Below are 21,185 nucleotides of genomic sequence, written 5' to 3' on the forward strand. Positions count from 1 at the left end.
CTTTTTAATAAATTAAATTATTCTACTATTGAATATTGATGTGAACAATGTAGGTTTTTTGGTTTTGGTAAAATATAATGATTCCACTAAAGAATACTATTATTAACTTACTATTATTAGCTTACTATCCATTTTTAATAACTTACAATCCATATGAAGATCAACACAAGTTAGTACATAACAATGATTATTTTATATATAGAATGATAGATAGAGCAAAACAGACATTACAAGAGAATATTTCTTTTAAAATTTCTCGCATCATAATCCAATATGTAGCAAATGAAAACAGACATTACAAGAGAGTAAAAATCTGCATCATTTTTACTAGCAGTTGATCACTATTCACAATCACTTTCAAACAGCAAATAGTTTTAAAGCTGTACTCTAAATATGTGCCTCTAAACACTGTTCCATACCATTATAACAGCAAACAATGAGTATTCACATCACTTTCAAAAATAAGTACTTGCTTCACCTCACTATTCACATCATTTTCAAAGACAAGTATTTTCTAAGACAAGTACTTTCAAAGACCACTACTATTCATCTTGGTTGACACAACGACTTGATCTCATTCACCATTTTGTTTTTGTACAGATTTATTGGTGAATATATAATCTTTGAGGCATAAATCTGGCGTGCCTTCTCCAGCTGTTTTTTCTGTTGAACTCCCTGCATCAATATATTGATCATTTAAACTAGTTAGTTTGTCTGGATCATAAAGTATTCTAGAACTGAATAGATAGTAGAACACTGAATACCAATAGTATTAGAGTAAAGTATCTAAATAGCATTTTGGTGATACTATAATTTAATTATTATACAACTCAAATCAGATATGGAATGGTCTTACCTTTTCATATGCAAATTTGCATTCCCAGTTCCTCAATCCATTGCCTTTGTAGGTTTCCATATGGTTAATGGCAAACACTCCAGAATCCACCTTGTTATACATTGTTCGCCATTTCATATCTAGTCGAACAATTGAAACGCTGCCCAACTGTTTACTCTTGGCCGGACTGCTTGTTTCCAAGTAGCTCACAAAATGTTGTTGCTGAAAACAAATTTGTGGTCAATACATATAACACAATTAATATTTACAAATAAAAGTAGAAAAATACCAAGCATTCCGGTAATCCATCATAGACTGCATTGGTGCCATCTGCAATTCTATTGTTGTCAATGATCTCTACTGATGGATTTTTAATGTTGAAACAGACAACATAATAGTGGTCTACATCATGGATTGGGAAAAATATCTGCATAAATAAATGTGAAATATATAATTTAGTCTATCTATGTTCGTGTTTTTGTGTGAAACAGAAATTATATATTAAATGATTTAGAATGTACCAGATCGATATCATCAATTTTTGTATCATGTTTTAGAAGCCATATATTTAATCTTGAACAAAACCTTCTATACTTTGCTTTAGCCTCTTCAGGAGTTTCAACGTGGTTCCTTTTTGTCAATGACATCCCCTGTATTGTACAAACAAACTCAAGTTAATATAAACTATAGAAGTTAATATAAATCAGTGCATATTACAGATTATTAAAGACTTTCATGTTGTCTAAAATATTTCGTCTAGTAGCATACCGTGATACTAGTGTTGCAAAAGAACCGGTGTGGCGAGTCTGGGGATCTATATTTTTCATCTTCATTCAGGATTGTCGCATATACATCCATGACAGCAGTTGATATTTTTTCATTGAATTGAAAAGTTTTAATCTGGTAGCTCATGCAAATTACATCCTCCCAGAAGAAAATAATTTGGCTGCATTAACATTATATTATTCATACTTAAAAGCACTGCATAGATTTAGTAATGAAGTATTTTTTAATTTAATCAAATATGTTAGTGAAAACATACGTTGCATCTGATGTATCTGCTGTGATCCAATTCCACACCTCCTCCTCTGCCTTTGTAATCTTTTGCTTGTTGAAGTCAATTGTGCGATCAAGAAATGGTGATTTTTTGGAGTCTCCGACCTTTACCTCTCTCCTCAGTCTTCCTGGATTATATTCAGTGTCACCTTCTCTTTCAAATCTATCAAAATCAATACGTTCACCACCCAATGTTAGATCACCAAGAAAATCATCGATATCAATCATTTTGTTATATGCTCTATCGTATTTTGGAAGCGCTAAAATATCGATTGTTTTCCAGTCCTTGTTCGTGTAGTAAGGCCATTCTGGGTCTCTGTCACTCTCTGGTTCAATTCTGTTTTTCAAATTATATTATTGTCACTTGAATTATTTTTTAATGATAACTAGAATAGAAGAGAATGACATATGATAAATAAGAATATTGAATCATACAATTATCAAAGTAAACAATCACAAAAATTACATTATATTCTAAGTGTTGTTATAATACCTTTGTTGTTCTTCTTCTTCCTGACTTTGTGGTTGATACATTTTCGCAAATCTGTCTTCATACAGCTTCAAGCTAGGGTGGTTTGGGAAGAGGTCATTTGCCAGCTTCAAGTTGTTTTTGCATTTCTCATACACAAATTCCAATTCTTTGATGTCTTTATCAACTTGTGACATCATTTCCTAGTTTCAAAGACATAATAACATTATTCAAAACTTTATATAATTACACAAGACAAACTAGATTTTATAGAATTATAAAAAAAAGGTTTGTACCTCTTCAGTGATAATTTCATTATCTTCATACGTGTACTTAATATCTCTCGCCACAGACATGATTCCAGAATAAGTTTCATCTTCCTTGAAATCTTGTGGAATCATTTCTACTCCCCTTAAGGTTTCTTTTGGTGTTTTAAAATTCTCACCTTCTTGAAATATCTGTAAGAGAAGACATATTTATGTTGTTAATAAAAGCATAAGATTGATGCAGTTTAATTATCAATTAAATCGAGCATACTTTGGAAGCACAAATTTACTATTGTACTATAGAACATAAACTTTATTTTAATATAGAACATGAAATCCAAATAAATTAAAATAATATTTAGAGAATAGAATTGAGAAGTTTACATCCACAAATTCTTCAGCTGGTAACTTTCCTTTGTTTTTACCCAATTTCAAAATTGCAGCCTCCTCATTTTCATGATTTACATCCTATATTTTCAAAGTTCAATAACATATGAGAACTGTAGTTTACTTATCACATATATTTATATTGAGAATGTAGTTTATGATGTGTTTGTCATTCTTACCTGGTGCCTATGTTCTTCAGCTGATACGTTTCTAGTACTCTGTCTCTCTCCAGTGTTTGGATTGTGCAATGGTCCAACCTGAAATGTATTTTAAAAACAAAATTTAATCACAATCTTTCAAAGAAATCGGTTGAGAATTATATTAATTGGACAAATGAACTTACAATTTCTCCTCTCATAAATGTTCCATCAATGGATTCACTTCTGTTTCTATTCTCAATCAGTGAATCCCTCCAACCAATGAATACAGGCCTTGTCCTTTCTGCTCTGTATTCAGTATGGACGCTTCGGTCAAGGTAGAAGAACTGCAAACATTGTTATTTAAAATCAATGCACAATAGATATTAAGTACAAGTATGAATTATTAATATTATATGTTTACTTACAAGGAGGAACACTAGTGAACCAGTGTAGTACTTTTTCTGAGGATCATCCCACCATTCCTCATGAGTAGATCGAAGAGATTCAACCACAAGCTTGCACCAATTGTAGTGGCTTGCGTTTTCAAACTCGTCTTCAAATCCCAAAACATCTTGACAAACGAAAGAGCTGTTGTTTGTGTATACAAACAGATTCATCATTAGAATCATGAAGTTTTGTTTGAAATGAAGATCCACCACTCTAGATCTTGTTATCGCCTCATACACGGTCAACTCTGTGATTCTATTTCCATCTTTGTCAGGAAATTGTGCCCTCCATCTAGAGAATTTGTCTCTATTAACTTTGCCTTTTTTGAAACAGATTTCTTTCTCTCCCTTTGGCAGCCCAAGGGTATCAGCCACATCTTGCTCTGTGATCTTCACCCTTTGTTTACTGAAGATCATCTCATCCTCAGTCAAATCATACCACCAAATTATATTCACACACATTGAGTGCGGAACTTTTCTCATTGCAAATGATAAGAGAGGGCCAAATCCCGCTTCAGTCACCCATTTTTTCTGATCTTCTGTCAATGCCTGGATAGCATCAGTGAAGGTTTTCGGGTAGGCACGTAACAATATCTTATTTGGCATGTCTGTTTCAGGCTTTCTTATGTTCTCAGTTGGTTCCTCTTCTTCTGTTTCTTCTTCTTCTTCTTTGACATTTTTTCGTTTCTTGGCTCTTTTCATTTTGACCTAATATCATCCAGATTAAAGGAAAAGATTTAGTATTTGAATTACACATATCAAAAGATATACAGTTTCCAAATGTGTGCACATATATGAAAGAGTGTTCCTAATATATGAAGTGAAAGAAGAAATAGAATGTTGAATAATAAAGTTATTTACCGGACTTGAAGCTTTTCTCTTCTTTTTCTTAGGCTTAGTTGTTTTTTTGCTTTTACCATCTTCAATAAAATCATCTTCATCAGCCTTGTCTTCATTATTGCTATCCAGATTTTCTTCATCCTCATTATGATCAACTACAGAAATGACGACTGGTTCAGCTTCTTCTTCTGTAGAATTTCTTTCATCTTCTTCTGCAGCAACTTTTGTCTCATCCTTGTTGTAGTCATTAGGATTTTTCTTTGCTTCAATGAGCCTAGGTGATTTTCTTTGTTCCCCTGATTTGATTTTAAATTTGATGCTCTTTTTCTTTTTGACAACATCACCCTCGATCTTTGATTCTTCAATTGCTGGCAAAGGGGATGGCTTATTGCCTACAAGGAGACATATTTAAAGAACAACATTATGTTTCTTTAAAGCAATTTGCAATAAACAAAGTTCTAAAGAATATAAACTTAATAAAGTGGAATCGATGAAAGTGTAGGAGCTCAATGTAACAGTAAGACATAAGACATAAACTAAGTATAAACTACTAGTTTGCTTACTACACAAAGTAAGCAGTAGGAGCTCTTTATGTGTCATTTCCCATCTCAACAGACTACGATATAAATAGAAACATGTATCTTTTATAGTAACTGATTAGAACTTGGAGCCTCTTTCCACCTATAAAGAACAAAGAAACCTTGTTAGACTTCACCTACACTCCAATAGGTGTCTTATACTACATGGTGCCAAAACTATTTTTTCTTCGTACTGTATTTTGTTTAAACTCAGACTCAAAATAATTTTGATAATGTTTTCTAATTTCCTATATGTAGTTTTGTTGGGCAAGTTCAGTCTAGAATAAGGAAAACATTGGAAAATAAAGCATTCCAGAATAGAGATTAAGCAATAATAAAACCAGTCTTCATGTTGATATATTATAATTTAATGCTAGATGTTAGATGTAGGAGCTCAATGTTAGATCAATATAAACTAGTTTGATTCCTTACATTGAGTTATTTTCTGCTCTTCTTGTGAACTTTCTGGGGTGTATGATACCAGTGGAGGCAGGGCATCATTAGATCTGAATAGATCATATGATGGCGTTGTTTGCAGCATATCATTATTCACATTCTCAATTTTTTGAATGCTACTTCCTTCACCATCTTTCTTTTTATCTGTAGTTGTGTCAGATAAACTACACTCCTTTTCTTTCTCTGATGTCAAGTCTTCATAAAATTTTTGAAATTCATCCTTATCAAACCAATCTTCAGTCATCTGTTACAACAGACAAGTTTTTAACACCATTTTATTTTATAAATCATAACACAGATTACGAACATATAGATTACAGAAAGCCAATAAATAAGAACTTACAAATCCTGGGTAATCCTTAGAAATGTCAAATTGATAGGGACAAGCAGTGAGGAATTTGAACATGTAAAACAACATGTAATAACCACATTTAGTCCCATCTTCTTGTTGTGGAATTGATGGTATGTTGTATGGTATATTGAAGATTTCCTCAGCAGATTCTTTTCGATTTCCAGATTCATATAAATGAAACACAAACCTGAAGTTTGCATCATATCAAATTTTATGTTACAATATAATATTTATATATAAGAAATAATTAAACTATAATTAGTAGTTAATATAAGATCTTACTCTCTTAATCTTGGTTCAAGTCTTGTAGCTTCACTGATTTGCAGCGAGTCCAATAAGAACATGCATGGACTATTTGTTTCAGAATTCATATCCTCGCCAATGTTGCATATAATGAGCATGTTCCAGTGATTTCTGTCATGAACAAATATAAATTTATTACAATTGGTTTGAAGAATGTTTAGTACATATCTAACATCATGTTGTTAATTTACTTACGATTGGCACATTGGAATGAAGACATATCTGCTTGAGAACACTTTATGTCTTGATACCCATTTTTTCAGTTTTTTAACTGATTTTTCAGTCAAATAGCTTCGAAAAGATAAAGGATGGTAATACACACATCCCTCTATTCTCTCTGAAGGTATTCTTTTCCAGATTAAACTACATAGAAAAAAAATTATTAGCATGACCAGAGAAAATAATATAGAAAATTTTTTATGAAAACAGTTGTATAATTTGGCAAAACTCTATTACCTCCAATAATCATCAAAGACTAATGTGCTCAACTGTTCTTCTACTTCATCATCAGTATTTTGCTTAAGCCTCTTTTGCGACTTGCCTTGTTTTGTAGATCCTGAACTTTTGAATTTATATTTCTTTCCTCCCGACCTTGTACCTGCCATGTTTAGATAAAAGTAGTGAAGATATTAGAATGATTAAATAGGAAAATCAAAACCAATTATTTGATTTATGCAAATAAATGAAAGCTTACACCACCGAGACATCCTAAAACACTTTAATTAATTTATGCAAATAAATAAATAAAGTATTAGAATGATTGTGCTGTCATATGACCCAGAGGCAGAGCCAGTATAATTTTATATGATCCACTTTGAGTTATTCCTTAAGAGATACACTTTGACTTAAAATATGGAAAGAGCAAATATCTTTAAAGAGGTACTCTAAATATGTGCCTGTAAACAATGTTCCATACAATTATAACATGAAACAATGACTAAATGTCACACAAGCTTAAGTGATACTAAATGGATAAAACAGGACAACTTGTTTTATTTTACAGTGAAACTCCTCATATTTCAATTTAGTCAACTAACATTTCATAATCCGGATGTAAAAACTCAGCTCAGCTACTGAATACTGGAAACTTAGTTCTATTTAAGAATATGTTTAGTGAGAAGAATTTTTTATGGCAAGGTTATTTTGATCATCCAACCTATCTTCCACAAATGAAGCTTGGGTGGAACTAAAGGACAACAAAAGGTTTTTATGTTTAGTGCTAAATTGGCATACACGCTTTGATATTGCAATCAGAATTGCTCGAGGAATGATATATCTTTACCACGACTCAATACTCAGAATAATTCACAGAGATTTATAAGCTAGCAACGTACTACTGGATACTTCCATGAATTCTAAAATATCAGATTTTGGCATGGCTCGAATATGTACAAAAAGAGTAAGTACAAAAAGTGTAAGTACAAAAAGTGTAAGTACAAAAAGAATATGGATGCTTCCATGAATCCTGAAATACCACATATTTGAGTATACCAATCTCCAAAGTGAATCCATGATCACTGGGATCAACCGATGTTACCTTAAGCAAACACCAAATTATAACTCAAGGTGACTATTTCCTAAAAAACATTCTATGACTAGTTATTCTGATGAATACAAGTTATATATAAGCCTTGTCATAAACTAGTATTCTACCAAAGAAGCAAAATAATCTATACTATAAACAACGAATATATTCTAATATACAACATATTTGACAAATTTCATAAACTATATTATAATGTAGAATAAACTTCATAAACTAGTAACATATTCTATCAAAGAAGCAATATAATCTATACTACAAACAATGAATTTATTCTAATATACAACAAATTTGACAAACTTGTAATATATTCTACTGTGGAAGATAAAACTCTATGTACTATAAACAATGAAATTATTCTAATGTAGCACAAACATCATGAAATTGTAATATGTTCTACTACAGATGCAAAATAATGAAAAATACTCTATAAACTTAATAAACATGCTCTGTTTTATGAAAATGATATTATTCTAATATAGAATAATCAGAATTACATCTATTGTGGAACATATGTATTTCGAACATTGCTAAATCACCTACTGTAGAACAATAATAAACATTCTATTGTATATTGTATATTATTCTAATTCACAACATTCTATTGTAGAATATAAAATTAAGAAGAGTTCGCCGGATTTTTACTGACCTATTCGGCGAAGCATCTTCTAAGCTGTCAATACTGCTCTAAATCACCTGAAACAAACCAAAACAGCTTCGATTAGCTTCGATTATTTTGAAACCCTAATTTATCAAAACAAAATTGAATCGATAAGCTTCGATTAGCTTCGAATTGCTTCGATTCGCTTCTGAACCTTCGGTTTGATAGATAAAGAAGCTCGATTCGTTGTTTCGAGCTTGTTTCTGACCTTCGTCGTTCGAATCTCTCAAGCTGTGTAGTTGCTGTGTGTGTGAAGCTCTTAGTGTGAAGTTTCCGTGTGTATAGGTCCAGTGTGTGTATAGCTCCTCTGTGTGTATAGTTGCCAAAATTAAATTTAGATCCAACTGTTTTAACATGTATTTAATATGCTTAATCACAGCCGTTAGTTTTTTTTTAATATCAACGGTTCAGATCGAGTGTACTATATAACTCCATATAAGGTGCCCTCCCTAGATTGCCACCCTATATATATATATATATATTTTAACAAACATCATAATAGCGAGAATATAAGTACATATAGACATTAACATAATATGAATTAAAAAATATGAACGGAAATATCTGAGTTGCTGAGGGAACGGAAATAAACGAGACTTCGTTACTAGCTTAAAATATGAACCGGAACATCTAAGTAGCTAAATGAAATGAAATCAATCGAGACTCCGTTACTAGCGGCGAGCGAGAGCGGATTGGGAGTTTGAAGAAAAACAAACACGAAGGTTCGTTTCTTTCAATATACCTGTTATTTCATTCAACAATCTCGGCTTTGGAGGAACTCCCACCGTGTGAATATATGGTGAATCCTCTGGTTCATGAGGTATTGAATGCAAACTTGAGTTCTATGTATTCTCTGCTCCCATATCTTTACTAATACAAAGTACCAGGAAAGAAGAGGAAAGAATACATAAGCTAAACTACCCAAACTCGAATGTAGATCATGGATATGAAAAGGAAAGAATACAGAAGCTCTTACTTGAACTCCCTTGCTGCATAAATAGCTATCCGTAAACGATGCATCCAGTCAAGAACAGGGCCTGGTTGTGCTCCTTGAACTCCCTTCCTAACTTTAAAATTTTAATATTTTTGTTATATTATTTGTTTTATATTTATAGACAGGGTAAATTGGAGGAAGAATAGAATAATGACACACACATAATACTTGGCCTAATACTCCACTAATTTAAATCAGTGACTCGGATTCATTCACCAAAATTTGAACAACCTTTCCCTGTAGGCCTTGACATATAATCTGAATATAAATATGCTCAAGAGCTACACTCCTATTCACTTGTACCCTTTGATCTCTTGCCATAAATAATTTCCAACACCACCCTTCTGAAATTTAGAATTTCACTTTTTTTTTATTTCTTTATTTGCAAAAAGAACTCAGCAAATTTGGAAGCAGCAAGTCGTCAGTGTTCATTGCTTGTCAGATAAGCAAGATAATGGGAGATCATGCCATTATGCAAATAATTGTTAATAGTTTCCTGCAAAATACCTTAATTATCTCATTTTCCTCCTACCATGGTATCTAATGAAGTTTCACCACCATTTGTTTGCGTGGAGAAATTTAACACAGAGCCTGAAATAGAGGTTAAAATTAATATCCAATACAGAGTATCATTATAGAACAAAGGAAGATTATGAGATAATAAAGGTTAGCAATCTCATTCTCTGATTTGTTAAAGAGGTGAGATGATTTGGTATTGACAGAGGCCTGTTGATTCTGGAAAAACATCGACCCTAAAAAAAACATAGCAGTCTACTTAGTTTAACCAACTTTAATTTCGCCACCTTGATCATTCCAAATGCTGATAACTTAATTTAGATAGAAAATTATTATCACCATTCTGCAATATCCTATTGAGCACAGAGCCTACTGCCTGAATGATTCACTAAAAAACTCAAATAGCATGATATGTCTTAAATACCAGAATTTCTTATCACTGTTTCTCATTGAAGTGGTGTGCGCGATACTTTGATTGTTGAGATGCAGACACCTCAATAATCATATAAATAGCGCGGGAGTGCAATGATAATTTGATTGCCAGAAATCTAACAGGATACAAAATCAGATGCTTCAACTGATATATTAGAAAATTGCAATAAAATTTAACTGATATATTAGAAAATTGCATTAACGATTCCATGTTACCTGAATCTTAAATCCTGATGAACAGAAACAAATTTACCCCGGTTGGTAGAGCTTGAGTTGTTGTCTCCTCAACTGGCTCATTTGGAACATCAAAATCAGGAACATTAGCAGGCCTTGCATTTACGTCTATCCCTGAAGATTTTGGCCTTGATTCTAAGTCGAGATAGATAGAGGAGATGGCAGGGCTATCTGCATGATCAGAAGCAGCAGCTAACTCCAGGGGCGAACGAATATCTCTTGAATGAGGGGATGATGGATGGAAGTTTGCCGAGCGTTGTTGGACATTAATATCAGAATCACCGGATGAAGCATTTATCTCTGTTATGACTAATGGTGATGGCTGCATTTCTAAATTTCTTCCTCACAGTTCAAATATTGGTTTTATAAATAAAATTGTCACTTGAAGTCTCCCCTTCTAGTCTGCTACTACAGAGCTTATACCAGTAACCACACAATATATATCTTAAGCTCGAATGCCAGGATTCTTCTCTCACCCGTCGCACTTGTACTCGTACAAACAAAAGTAAAATACACGAAAATATAAAAGACTAATGTGCTTACATAAGTATTGAGTTGCCTGACAAAGCTGGAGAAATTGTTGTGCTTGAAGTAAGTTGGAAGCAAATCCTTAGAAAACTCCGGAGGATTCCAGACCACAAAGCTGCAGCCTGTGTGACTCCAAGAGACCACAGAGTCAGTCACTGGGTCTTCAATCATCTCATAAGTCTTTGTAAGAAACGGAGCTGGTGAGCTCGATCCATGAGACCCTTCCATCATAATAACAATATAGCTAAATAATTAATCTTCGAGATTTAATTCAGGTATTTTAACATTTTTGTTATATTATTTGTTTTATATTTATAGACAGGGTAAATTGGAGGAAGAATAGAATAATGACACACACATAATACTTGGCCTAAGACTCAACTAATTTAAATCAGTGACTCGGATTCATTCACCAAAATTTGAACAACCTTTCCCTGTAGGCCTTGACATATAATCTGAATATAAATAATGTACTTATGTTTGATAGTGCTGTATTAATGACTTCCGCATGCAATGATACTGGTATATGTATTAAATCTTTTCTCTTGCAGTGGGGAATGCTTTGCCCTTGTGACACTCCAGAAGGTGAAGCATGTGGTTTAGTAAAGAACTTAGCTCTGTTGACTCATGTTACAACTGATCAAGAGGAAGGCCCGATAATTTCTCTGGTAATTGTTCTGTCTAGTAGTTGTAATCCAGGGATGTACTAGAAGCTGGCAAGCTGCTATTGTTATGATGTGGGTCACATTTAATTGAAGTTGATTGCACCAAGTATATTGCAATTATAAGTTGTATGACTCATTTTCTAATCTATGATACATGCAGAAAGTTTAAGGGAAAGACATTTGTCTAAGTGTTGCGTTGGAGTTGCACGAATTTTCTTTCTAAGATGAACATAACCTTACTTATAGTTGGTTCCATGGACAAATTCTGTTCGTAGGACCTTGTTCACAATCATAAATACTCCAAATCCTGTAATTTATGAAGTAAAATAATGACACTGATGCTATGCTTGTTTACCAGAGTTAGAACATCAAACATGTATCATAGACCATAATTTGTTACTATTGTTAGTCGAACTATTCCATCCTCCAAGAATATTAACTTTTTTAATTGTTTGAAAGGATACTTGCAGTAATTCTATCAAAACATTTAGCTCCACCTTCTGTACTTGCATAAAACCATAAAAATGACATTTTATTTGGCTAATAAAGGTTTTTTTTCATTTGGTTAGCAAAGGTTTTCAGAAGTGCCTCCCAAACTCTATATGTTAACATCAAATTACCTTCCTAAGATAATAAGAGCTAATAAAAGTTATTAATATTACAATGCTGAGAACTGATAACAGCAATACAACACCATTGATGGCATTAATAAATTACCTTAGGTAATACTGTAGCATAAAAATTCGATAGCACCAATCCTCTAATTTGAAGGTAGCCTACTCTACACAATCAAATTATGACTTCTAACGAGACACTGGATATTAGGACAAAACAAGATTTGTTAAATTTTTTTACAAGTTAGGTTAAGGTGTTGCAGTGTGCTTGTGCATACTCTTACTCCCTAATTAATAAAGTACTTTGAGAGTGGGATACACTAATATGTTTGGTTTACCTATGCCTATTTGAATAGGATACAAGATACTACATATCAGATCATCCTTATTATCATTTTTCAGAATTCTATCTAAACATTTAGCTCAAGATAATATATAATTACATAAAACCCACAAAACCGACAACAACCATACTACATAAACCATACCTGCATAACCTCGTCGAGCAACAACACATGAGTAAACGGATCCCTCTTCTTCAACAAGACTCTCTGTAAATGCCAAACAGCCACAACAATACTATGCAACTGATCCATACACCCATTCATCCGTTGCCACAACGCTTCCTTGGCCTTACTCCCACCCCCAATCTGCGGCGTCCCACTCCTCTGTATCCCACCCGGCCCCCCTCCATACATCCCCCCACCACTCGAAATCGCCTTCATATCCAACGCATTGGCAATACTCTTGACACCAACATTCTTATACTTCCCAACCAATCCCTCCACAGTACCACGTAACTCCCCTAAATTATAGAACACCTGCAACCCCGCCCCAACTTCCGCCTGATTAAACGACTCCAACCCTCTCTCAAGAACCTCCATCCCCTTCACCCGCAACTCCTCCCCTTGTGAGCTTTCTTTGGTGTCAACTGAATGGAGATATCTTGAGATTGTTGTGTGGAGTGGATGTATATATCGTAGGAGTATGTGTGTCGTGAAATGCTTCCAGTTGGACTCGGACTGCCTAGCCTAAAACTCGAGCTAACCTTGTGAGGAAGAGCTAACCTTGTGAGGAATCAAATAATACTTATGCCTTTCTTTAGTGGCTGCAGTTTTAGCAATCTAACTTACAATAGGCTGTAAGCTTATGCCAAGTAAATTCAGAGGAAACCTACAGATTCATAGTGCAGAGGTGATTATCCTTAAGTGTCACTAGAATACTGCATGTACAATTTAGCAGAGGGTAATATTCCCTGCAAGTACCGGTATTTGTTTTCCTAGAGTAGTACTCTGTACTGTCAAAACTAAGAAGCAAGTTAACTCATACACATATGTCAATCGACATCGAGGTCCTAGATAATGCGTCAATTGTTTCATATAATATGTTCCCAGAAGGATGGATAACTTCTCCTCGATAAAATTTATAGATTTTCCCCTTGATTGTAATACAGCTACAACCCGGGGATTTGATCATCCCCCTGTTTTTCATTATAGATCTAATACTTGAAACATCATCTAACATACCTAAAGATTCATATATACTGCACAAGGCTATGTAGTTACTAGTATTTTTCGGTTCCAATTTAAAGAGATGATGAGCTGCTATTTCACCTATCTCAACATTCCTCCAAGTCATGCATGCAGCTAGTAGAGCACCCCATGTACTTGCTGTAGGAGCCAACTTCATATTTTTCACTAATTCAAATGCTTCTTCCACACACCCCGAGCGGCCCAAAAGATCTATCATACAAGCATAGTGCTCGACACAGGGTTCAATATTGTAGACTAGACCAAGTGAATCAAATATCTTCTTACCTTGGTCTACAAGGCCCGAGTGACTACAACTAGCTAATATTGTAGTAATCGTGACAGAATTGGGTTCAAATCCACGGAATTTCATTTCCTCAAACAAAACCAACGACTCTTTCCCTTTCCCATGAACCCCGTAGCACGAGATCATTGTAGTCCAACTCACTAAATTTGCATTAACCATATTCTTAAAAACATTCTCCGAATTATACAAAAACCCACACCTGGAGTACATGTCGATAAGAGAGTTTACAATCGTAACATCGTCACAAAATGTTACACTCTTCATTACTTGCCCATGAATTTCTTTCCCTTTCATAACGTCTCCTTCCCTTCCACAAGCACTCAAAATACTCGGTATTGCCATACGATCCATCACAATTCCTTCCTTAAGCATATCTCTGAAACAAACTACAGCATCCACATTACATCCCAGCCTCACTAACCCAGAAATCATCGAATTCCACGCAACAGAATCTTTAAATCTCAAATCACCAAAAACCCGTTTAGCATCCTCTGCTTGCTTGCATTTCGAGTAAAATTCCAAAAGCGCACTCCCTACGACAACATAGTTCACAAACCCAAATTTGATCACCCAACTATGCAGACCTAAACCCAAAGTCTTATCTCCAAGTTGGGCACACGCCTTAAACAATGGAGTAAATGTGTAGTGATCCGGTCTCTGACCCACTTGAAGAAACGCACTAAAAATACACAAACCATCTGTATATAAACAATTCTTGACATGGGTAGAGATCATAATGTTCCATGAGTGCATGTTTCGGTCAGGCATAGAAACAAACATCTTGCGTGCATCACCCAGCAGACCGCATTTACAGTAAGCCAGCACCAAATCTGTTTGGAGTGTATTGTTTTGAAATAATCCATTAATGAGGATTTGAGCATGGACTTTTCTGGCTGTAGGAATTGATGAAAGCAAAGAGCTGCAGTTTCGTAGAATAGCAGACAAGGAGGTAGAAGTCGTAAAATGTGACATTATTAAACTAAAATAATATACAAATAATGCACTATACTATATTTCATATATATACTTCAAAATACTTAAATTCATCTTTAATTAGACTTATAATAATATTCCTTTATTGTAACTAATTATTGTAAGCAAGAGATAATTTTATAATCAAGAAAATAATTTTTATAAATATTCATTTTCTAATTATTCCTTAGCCTAACTTATTTCATATATATATTTAGAAAAATAAATTATAAGTGCAAAATTAAAAAGCTCAAAGGTATTCCTCCTTCAAAGAAAATGGATTTATGAATATAAAAATGTATGACTCGAAAAAAGTTAACGCTCTAAAAAATAATAAATATATAGTATAGAAAGGAAACAACTTTATGAAATAATTTAAATTAAGAAGAATCATAGATAGTTCAGAAAAAATTAAATAATAACATCAAAGAAAGCAACGGAAGCAAAATTCGAGGACCAAATTACATACATATATTAATATATGTCTAATCTTTTAATACTAACCTATTTACTAGACATTAATGTCTAATAAATAGATTAGTATTAAAATCCATAATAACTTTTACATATATTAATATTTAATATATGTATAGTAGGTAAGGGTAGTTTGGTCTTCGAATTAAATTACTCGCAGTTGCTGTATTATATATATAATAGAAGAAGAATCATAGATAGTTCAGAAAAAATTAAATAATAACATCAAAGGAAGCAACGGAAGCAAAATTCGAGGACCAAACTGCATACATATATTAATATGGGTCCTGTTCCCTGACATGTGGTTGTCAGGGAACGTTTATTTGACAACCTACTCCCCAGCCGTTGGATCGACGATCCAACGGCTGGGACAAAAGATTCAGTTTTTAAGTGTCCGCGCTTAAAAACCGCGGACACTAGGTCTTTCCGCGTGTTTCTCCCGCGGACACACATGCTTATCCGCGGTTAATAACAGCGGACAACACAGACTGTGAAAACCCTAAGTGTCTACTTCTAAAAAAATATGAAATTATACTCTTTTTTTTTGAATTTATGGATTTAGATGATTATTATGATTAAACTAATTTTGTTTTGAATAAATAACAATTAACTTTATTTTATATTATATGTTTAGAATTCTTTGTTTATATATTTTTAATAGTTAGTAGATTATTATTAAAATTATCATTATTACCTATACATTCTAATCTTAGTATTTTATGATAAATTTAATTGTTATTTTTTAAAATTTTTTTTATTGATTGACTAATTTTTTTGTGAATAGTTAATATATAATTTTTATTCTTGTCACATATTATATATTATAAGTATTATTTATTTTTTGTGTTATATAAAATATATTTAAATTCAATTTATTTAACAAAAATATAAAATGCTACTTAGACAATGTATGTTTTTAGACGTTTAATTTAACAAGCTTATACTTTAACAAAATTAAATAGGTATGCGTGGCATACCTATTCTCTTTTATGTACTTAAAGAGAATATATAATAAATATTATTCTCTTTTATGTGGTATATATAACACATAAATATTATTCTCTGTAAAATATATAAATATTATTCTTTTTATTGGATATATATACCACATAAATATTATTCTCTTTTAAATTAATTTAAAACTTAAAATAAGAAAAACGTCTAAAAAATATACATTGTCTAAGTAGCATTTTATATTTTTGTTAAATAAATTAAATTTAGATATATTTTATATAACACAAAAAATAAATAATACTTATAATATATAATATGTGACAAGAATAAAAATTATATATTAACTATTCACAAAAAAATTAGTCAATCAATAAAAAAATTTAAAAAATAACAATTAAATTTATGATAAAATACTAAGATTAGAATGTATAGGTAATAATGATAATTTTAATAATAATCTACTAACTATTAAAAATATATAAACAAAGAATTCTAAACATATAATATAAAATAAAGTTAATTGTTATTTATTCAAAACAAAATTAGTTTAATCATAATAATCATCTAAATCCATAAATTAAAAAAAAAAAGTATAATTTCATATTTTTTTAGAAATAGACACTTAGGTTTTCACAGTCTGTGTTGTCCGCTATTATTAACCGCGGATAGGCATGTGTGTCCGCGGGAGAAACACGCGGAAAGACCTAGTGTCCGCGGTTTTTAAGCGCGGACACTTAAAAACTGAATCTTTTGTCCCAGCCGTTGGATCGTCGATCCAACGGCTGGGGAGTAGGTTGTCAAATAAACGTTCCCTGACAACCACATGTCAGGGAACAGGACCCTATTAATATATGTCTAATCTTTTAATACTAACCTATTTACTAGACATTAATATCTAATAAATAGATTAGTATTAAAATCCATAATAACCTTTACATATATTAATATATGTATAGTAGGTAAGGGTAGTTTGGTCTTCGAATTAAATTACTCGCAGTTGCTGTATTATATATATAATAGATAGATTCCATTCTTCCTTTTTACGATCCTTGTAGCAATCATGAAATGAGAATAAAATAAATAAGCTTACATCAGTATATATCTCAAAAAAAAAAATCTGAAATCTATTTTAGTATCTTTGTCCTCTTGTAAACTATATAAATCATAAACCAATATATTTCTTCCCTACCTCAGACAAACACAAAGAGCATGCTGGTCTTAAGCAGCCTCAGGCAACTAAAGAGCAAGCTGCTTTGCTGCATACTCTTCCTGAATTCTTACTTGTGCCGACAAAACATAACCATAGCGCTTTTGCAAAGTTTGTTCTAGCTCTTTCTGCTTCTCAACTTCTCCGCAAAGAGTACTAACTCTGTGTAATGCTGCAAGCTGCTCCTGGTTGCTTAAAGCTCGAAAGCACTTGAGCTCTGTTTCAGCATTGTTCAATAGCTTGAATGTTGCCTCAATTTGCGACCAAAGATTCCTACTTCTTTGAAGATAACCATTTGTTAGAAGATTAATCCTTTTTTCAAATTTTTCGACCTTTTTATCATTGGTGTCCATCCACCTCCTGACATTTTCATATTCAGCCTGCAATGCAGTTACCTTCTCCAGGTTTCCAACCACGCTTGACAAATTATAACCTTTGCGAGTTGTAAAATACATCATTTCATTCAAACGAGTTTTGTGTTCTTCAACAAACTTGTCAAACAGTTCACTCTCACGACTCATCTCCATACATTCTTTCATCAAATAATAATCTGCCTCCTTTAACTCATCCAATTCAAATTGGTCTGTTAAGGGTAGAAAACCCGAATTTTCCTTGGCAGTCCGCGTTGCATCTTCCTTCTCCTTCTGAACCTTTCCATTGTTTGAATAATTTAAGATATCATGCTCCAGTAAGGACAGAAGCTCCTTCTTTATCATCACATCAGCTTGTTCAATCAAAGTAGGAGGAACAAATGAGCAATTACCCACTGTAGTTTTAAGCAAAGAATTTTTTAGAAGCTGCAGTGAAGCAGGAGAAGGTCTAGGGAGCTCTCTCTGCAGTACTTCTGACCTTTTGTGTAAATCTTGCATCTTGGCTTCATCCTCAGCCTTCTCACTAGCAATCCTATCAGAAATGTCTTCTTCCATCTTTTCTTCAGGCTCATCATTGTCTTGTGGAATAGGCTGTAATATAATCGATCTGATATTCATTTTTCGGCTGTGGAAGACTGGTCAGGCCAGACAGTAGATTCCTTCTTAAATCAGCTATGTTAGTGTTAATTTGGAGCTCATCCGTAATAGGAGTTCCTTTAAATGTCATACCCAAACCATTTCTTACAGGCGTCATTTCAGTTCTTCGACTTACACTTGCAAATCCAAGAGTGAAGTTACTGAGGGAGTCAAAATATTTGATGCTTGAATTTCTCTCTTTTTTGGAGTAACCCCCATACAATCAGAATGCTGCAGTTCTGGATTCTCTCCTCCTAGTAATGGTGTCTGCGACACTTTCAACTTGGCCTGGTTCTCTGCTTCTATCATAATGGCATCATGCTTACTTGCAGGAGTTCTTTGTGGGGTTCGTATTGAGGTTGCTCCCTGACATGGTGTCTGAACATAGTCAATGAGAAGATCACATGTTGCACCACTCCCCTCTGCTAGTTCTTTGCTCAAAGAAGGAAGCCTAAACTTTGCTATATGTTCCAGTTCATGCTCAGAAATTTGTAAGGTAGGGAGATTCAGTTTTGCTCGCTTTGTATCAGCTTCTGGACCATTACACTTGTTTGCCTGTGGCGTAGCTGATGGCGCGTTGTGCCTCTGCAAAATGAAATTCCTTGCAGCTTCTTGCCTTCTCAATCTAGCTTCCTTATCGCACCTCTTTTCACCTTCAAGCTCCTCAACTGTTGTTGGAAACTTAAGTTGTTCAACTATTTGCCTTTCATCCGCGACATCATAAAATCCAAGAGGAGGCTGCTTCTCAAAGGGAATTTCAGCATTATAGTCAATACCATTCCTTTTCCTCTTTTTATGCCCATCACTGATTCCTGCCCCCTTTAATTCCCTCCTCTTCTGCAAAACTGCTAGCCGTCTGGCCTCATCAAGCTGCTTTTCCCTAGCCTTTCTCATCGCTTTCTTTCCCCTCGTATTAGCCAACCGAGCCCGTGCTTCAGAAAGCATCTCTATCTTATCCTGATCCATATCAACAGGATCAGGACGGGCAGGCCTTGATTCTGCATTCGGGTCAAACTCCCCAGCATGCAACTTCCGCGGATCATCTCCTGCCTCAAAGTTCCCATCCTTAGCACATGCTGCATCAAGAAGCCTCTCATAACGCTCAAGACACTGTGATGCAGTGCGACCAACATTAGGGGCAATCGTCCTCCATTGACTAGGCATCAACTTAGTCCATTGGAGTAGCTTCTCATCTTCTTCTCTTGTCCACTCAGTCTGCAAAAATCAACAAGTCAATACATTTAGTCTCCACCAGCAGAATGCATAAACATAGCAAAACCAAGGAAAACAATCCCCATATATAGGTATAAATAATTTTGCTAACCAAAAATAAGTGGACCCCTCTACCTGGCTAATCATGCAGACAAGCACACAAAACAAGAAACGGCGAAAAACTCCAAAAGTCACTATTTTGAGATAAATGAGTGTCGATGTCATTGTCACTTCAAAACGTAACTTCGTGTTGTGTTTTGATTTTCAGCCGAAAACACGACTTTGTTTTTGTTGAACATTGTAAACACGACATGAAGTTGGTGTTTTGAGATGACATTTTGAGCCATTTTTTATTTGCTAAATAATGACAATCGAAACCAACCCCCAAGAGACATAGTATTATTATATATTGCTGTCACGTGAGTACATAACAACTTATATTCACACAAAAAAATATTCCGATTGTCAGAGACCCGGACTTCACGAGAAACCCAACAAATAGTCAGAAACAAAAACGAATATGTACGTAGTAATTAAGAATAAAGATGCATACCTTTACTATAGATGGGTCGAGCCATTCATTCCATCGAGCCTTATTCTGCCTATAAGATTTACGAACAAGAGAGTGGAGACGCGAGCCCACTCATTCTTCCCATATTTCATAACACCCGTTTTCAGAATCTCATCTTCTGTGTTCTTCCATGCGCCACCTTTCATCATCTTCGAAATATATTTGATCAACAATTCTAGGGTCTCGTGATAAATTCAGATACGTTTTTAATGTGTAAAACAAACAATTCTAGGTACGTCTGTTTATATAGAGAAGAGGATACTAATGGTTTTAGAACATAATCGAAAAAGGAATTTCCGTTTGTTTACTTGGGTGTAAAGTTTCATAATTAGAATCGATTTCGATTTCGATCTTTTATTATTACAATCTCTTCCAGGCTCCAACTGCTTCCTCGTTTCTTTGTTGTTGTCCATTCCTCGGACCTCTTTAACAGCAGTTCAACATTTACTAGACGGTCCTGGGATGTTGGCATCTTACATAAAGACTACATAGAGCCTGCCTTCTTAGTGTCACCGCATTTCAGGGATTCCCCTGTCTCCACCATCATATGAGCCACCACCGAGCAAATCGCCTCGTCGAGGATGGACTTTGCAGCTGGAGCATGGATCGGTACTCATAGGCTGGCTGTGGAATGTCT

At 34.0% G+C, this 21,185-nt stretch overlaps 2 protein-coding genes and 1 pseudogene across 9 annotated transcripts; all 3 read right to left on the reverse strand.

The window, feature by feature from the left end:
* Positions 1 to 260: 260 nt before the first annotated feature.
* LOC108201078 (uncharacterized) lies at positions 261 to 15,122 on the reverse strand. 8 transcript variants are annotated; one of them, XM_064084593.1, is made up of 24 exons: positions 12,804 to 15,122; positions 10,491 to 11,257; positions 9,834 to 9,917; positions 9,309 to 9,399; positions 9,075 to 9,197; positions 8,321 to 8,367; positions 6,585 to 6,726; positions 6,324 to 6,491; positions 6,108 to 6,239; positions 5,817 to 6,012; positions 5,450 to 5,717; positions 4,461 to 4,831; positions 3,579 to 4,307; positions 3,357 to 3,497; positions 3,193 to 3,270; positions 3,011 to 3,094; positions 2,657 to 2,818; positions 2,385 to 2,563; positions 1,878 to 2,054; positions 1,604 to 1,781; positions 1,357 to 1,485; positions 1,125 to 1,262; positions 857 to 1,057; positions 261 to 675 (listed from the first exon to the last, which is right to left on the reverse strand). In XM_064084593.1, the coding sequence occupies exons 6-24, from the start codon at positions 8,334 to 8,336 to the stop codon at positions 547 to 549; spliced, it is 3,618 nt and encodes a 1,205-aa protein (XP_063940663.1). In that variant the 5' UTR covers positions 8,337 to 8,367; positions 9,075 to 9,197; positions 9,309 to 9,399; positions 9,834 to 9,917; positions 10,491 to 11,257; positions 12,804 to 15,122; the 3' UTR covers positions 261 to 546. The 8 variants fall into 8 exon arrangements, with proteins under 8 accessions (XP_063940663.1, XP_063940666.1, XP_063940662.1 ...); XM_064084596.1 differs by lacking the exon at positions 9,834 to 9,917; XM_064084592.1 differs by having other exon boundaries at positions 9,309 to 9,917.
* LOC108192673 (pentatricopeptide repeat-containing protein At2g20540-like) lies at positions 12,789 to 15,123 on the reverse strand. The gene is made up of 3 exons (XM_017373525.2): positions 13,842 to 15,123; positions 13,364 to 13,423; positions 12,789 to 13,246 (listed from the first exon to the last, which is right to left on the reverse strand). The coding sequence occupies exons 1-3, from the start codon at positions 15,121 to 15,123 to the stop codon at positions 12,789 to 12,791; spliced, it is 1,800 nt and encodes a 599-aa protein (XP_017229014.2).
* Positions 15,124 to 17,700: 2,577 nt separating this feature from the next.
* LOC108201154 (cell division cycle 5-like protein) lies at positions 17,701 to 20,697 on the reverse strand (annotated as a pseudogene).
* Positions 20,698 to 21,185: the final 488 nt, after the last annotated feature.

This window comes from Daucus carota, chromosome 9, assembly GCF_001625215.2.
Source record: "Daucus carota subsp. sativus chromosome 9, DH1 v3.0, whole genome shotgun sequence".
NCBI lineage: Eukaryota > Viridiplantae > Streptophyta > Magnoliopsida > Apiales > Apiaceae > Daucus > Daucus carota.

Excerpts from the sequence above, each read along its gene's own strand:
- LOC108201078 (XM_064084597.1), bottom strand. Across the intron at positions 3,271-3,356 it reads CATTTATGAGAGGAGAAATT|GTTGGACCATTGCACAATCC; the intron begins GTAAGTTCATTT and ends AATACATTTCAG. Across the intron at positions 1,782-1,877 it reads GCAGATACATCAGATGCAAC|CCAAATTATTTTCTTCTGGG; the intron begins GTATGTTTTCAC and ends ATGTTAATGCAG.
- LOC108192673 (XM_017373525.2), bottom strand. The coding sequence starts at position 15,123 with ATGTCACATTTTACGACTTCTACCTCCTTGTCTGCTATTCTACGAAAC. Across the intron at positions 13,424-13,841 it reads CAGTATATATGAATCTTTAG|CCACTAAAGAAAGGCATAAG; the intron begins GTATGTTAGATG and ends CTAAAACTGCAG. Across the intron at positions 13,247-13,363 it reads GGTTAGCTCTTCCTCACAAG|TTGACACCAAAGAAAGCTCA; the intron begins GTTAGCTCGAGT and ends ATCTCCATTCAG.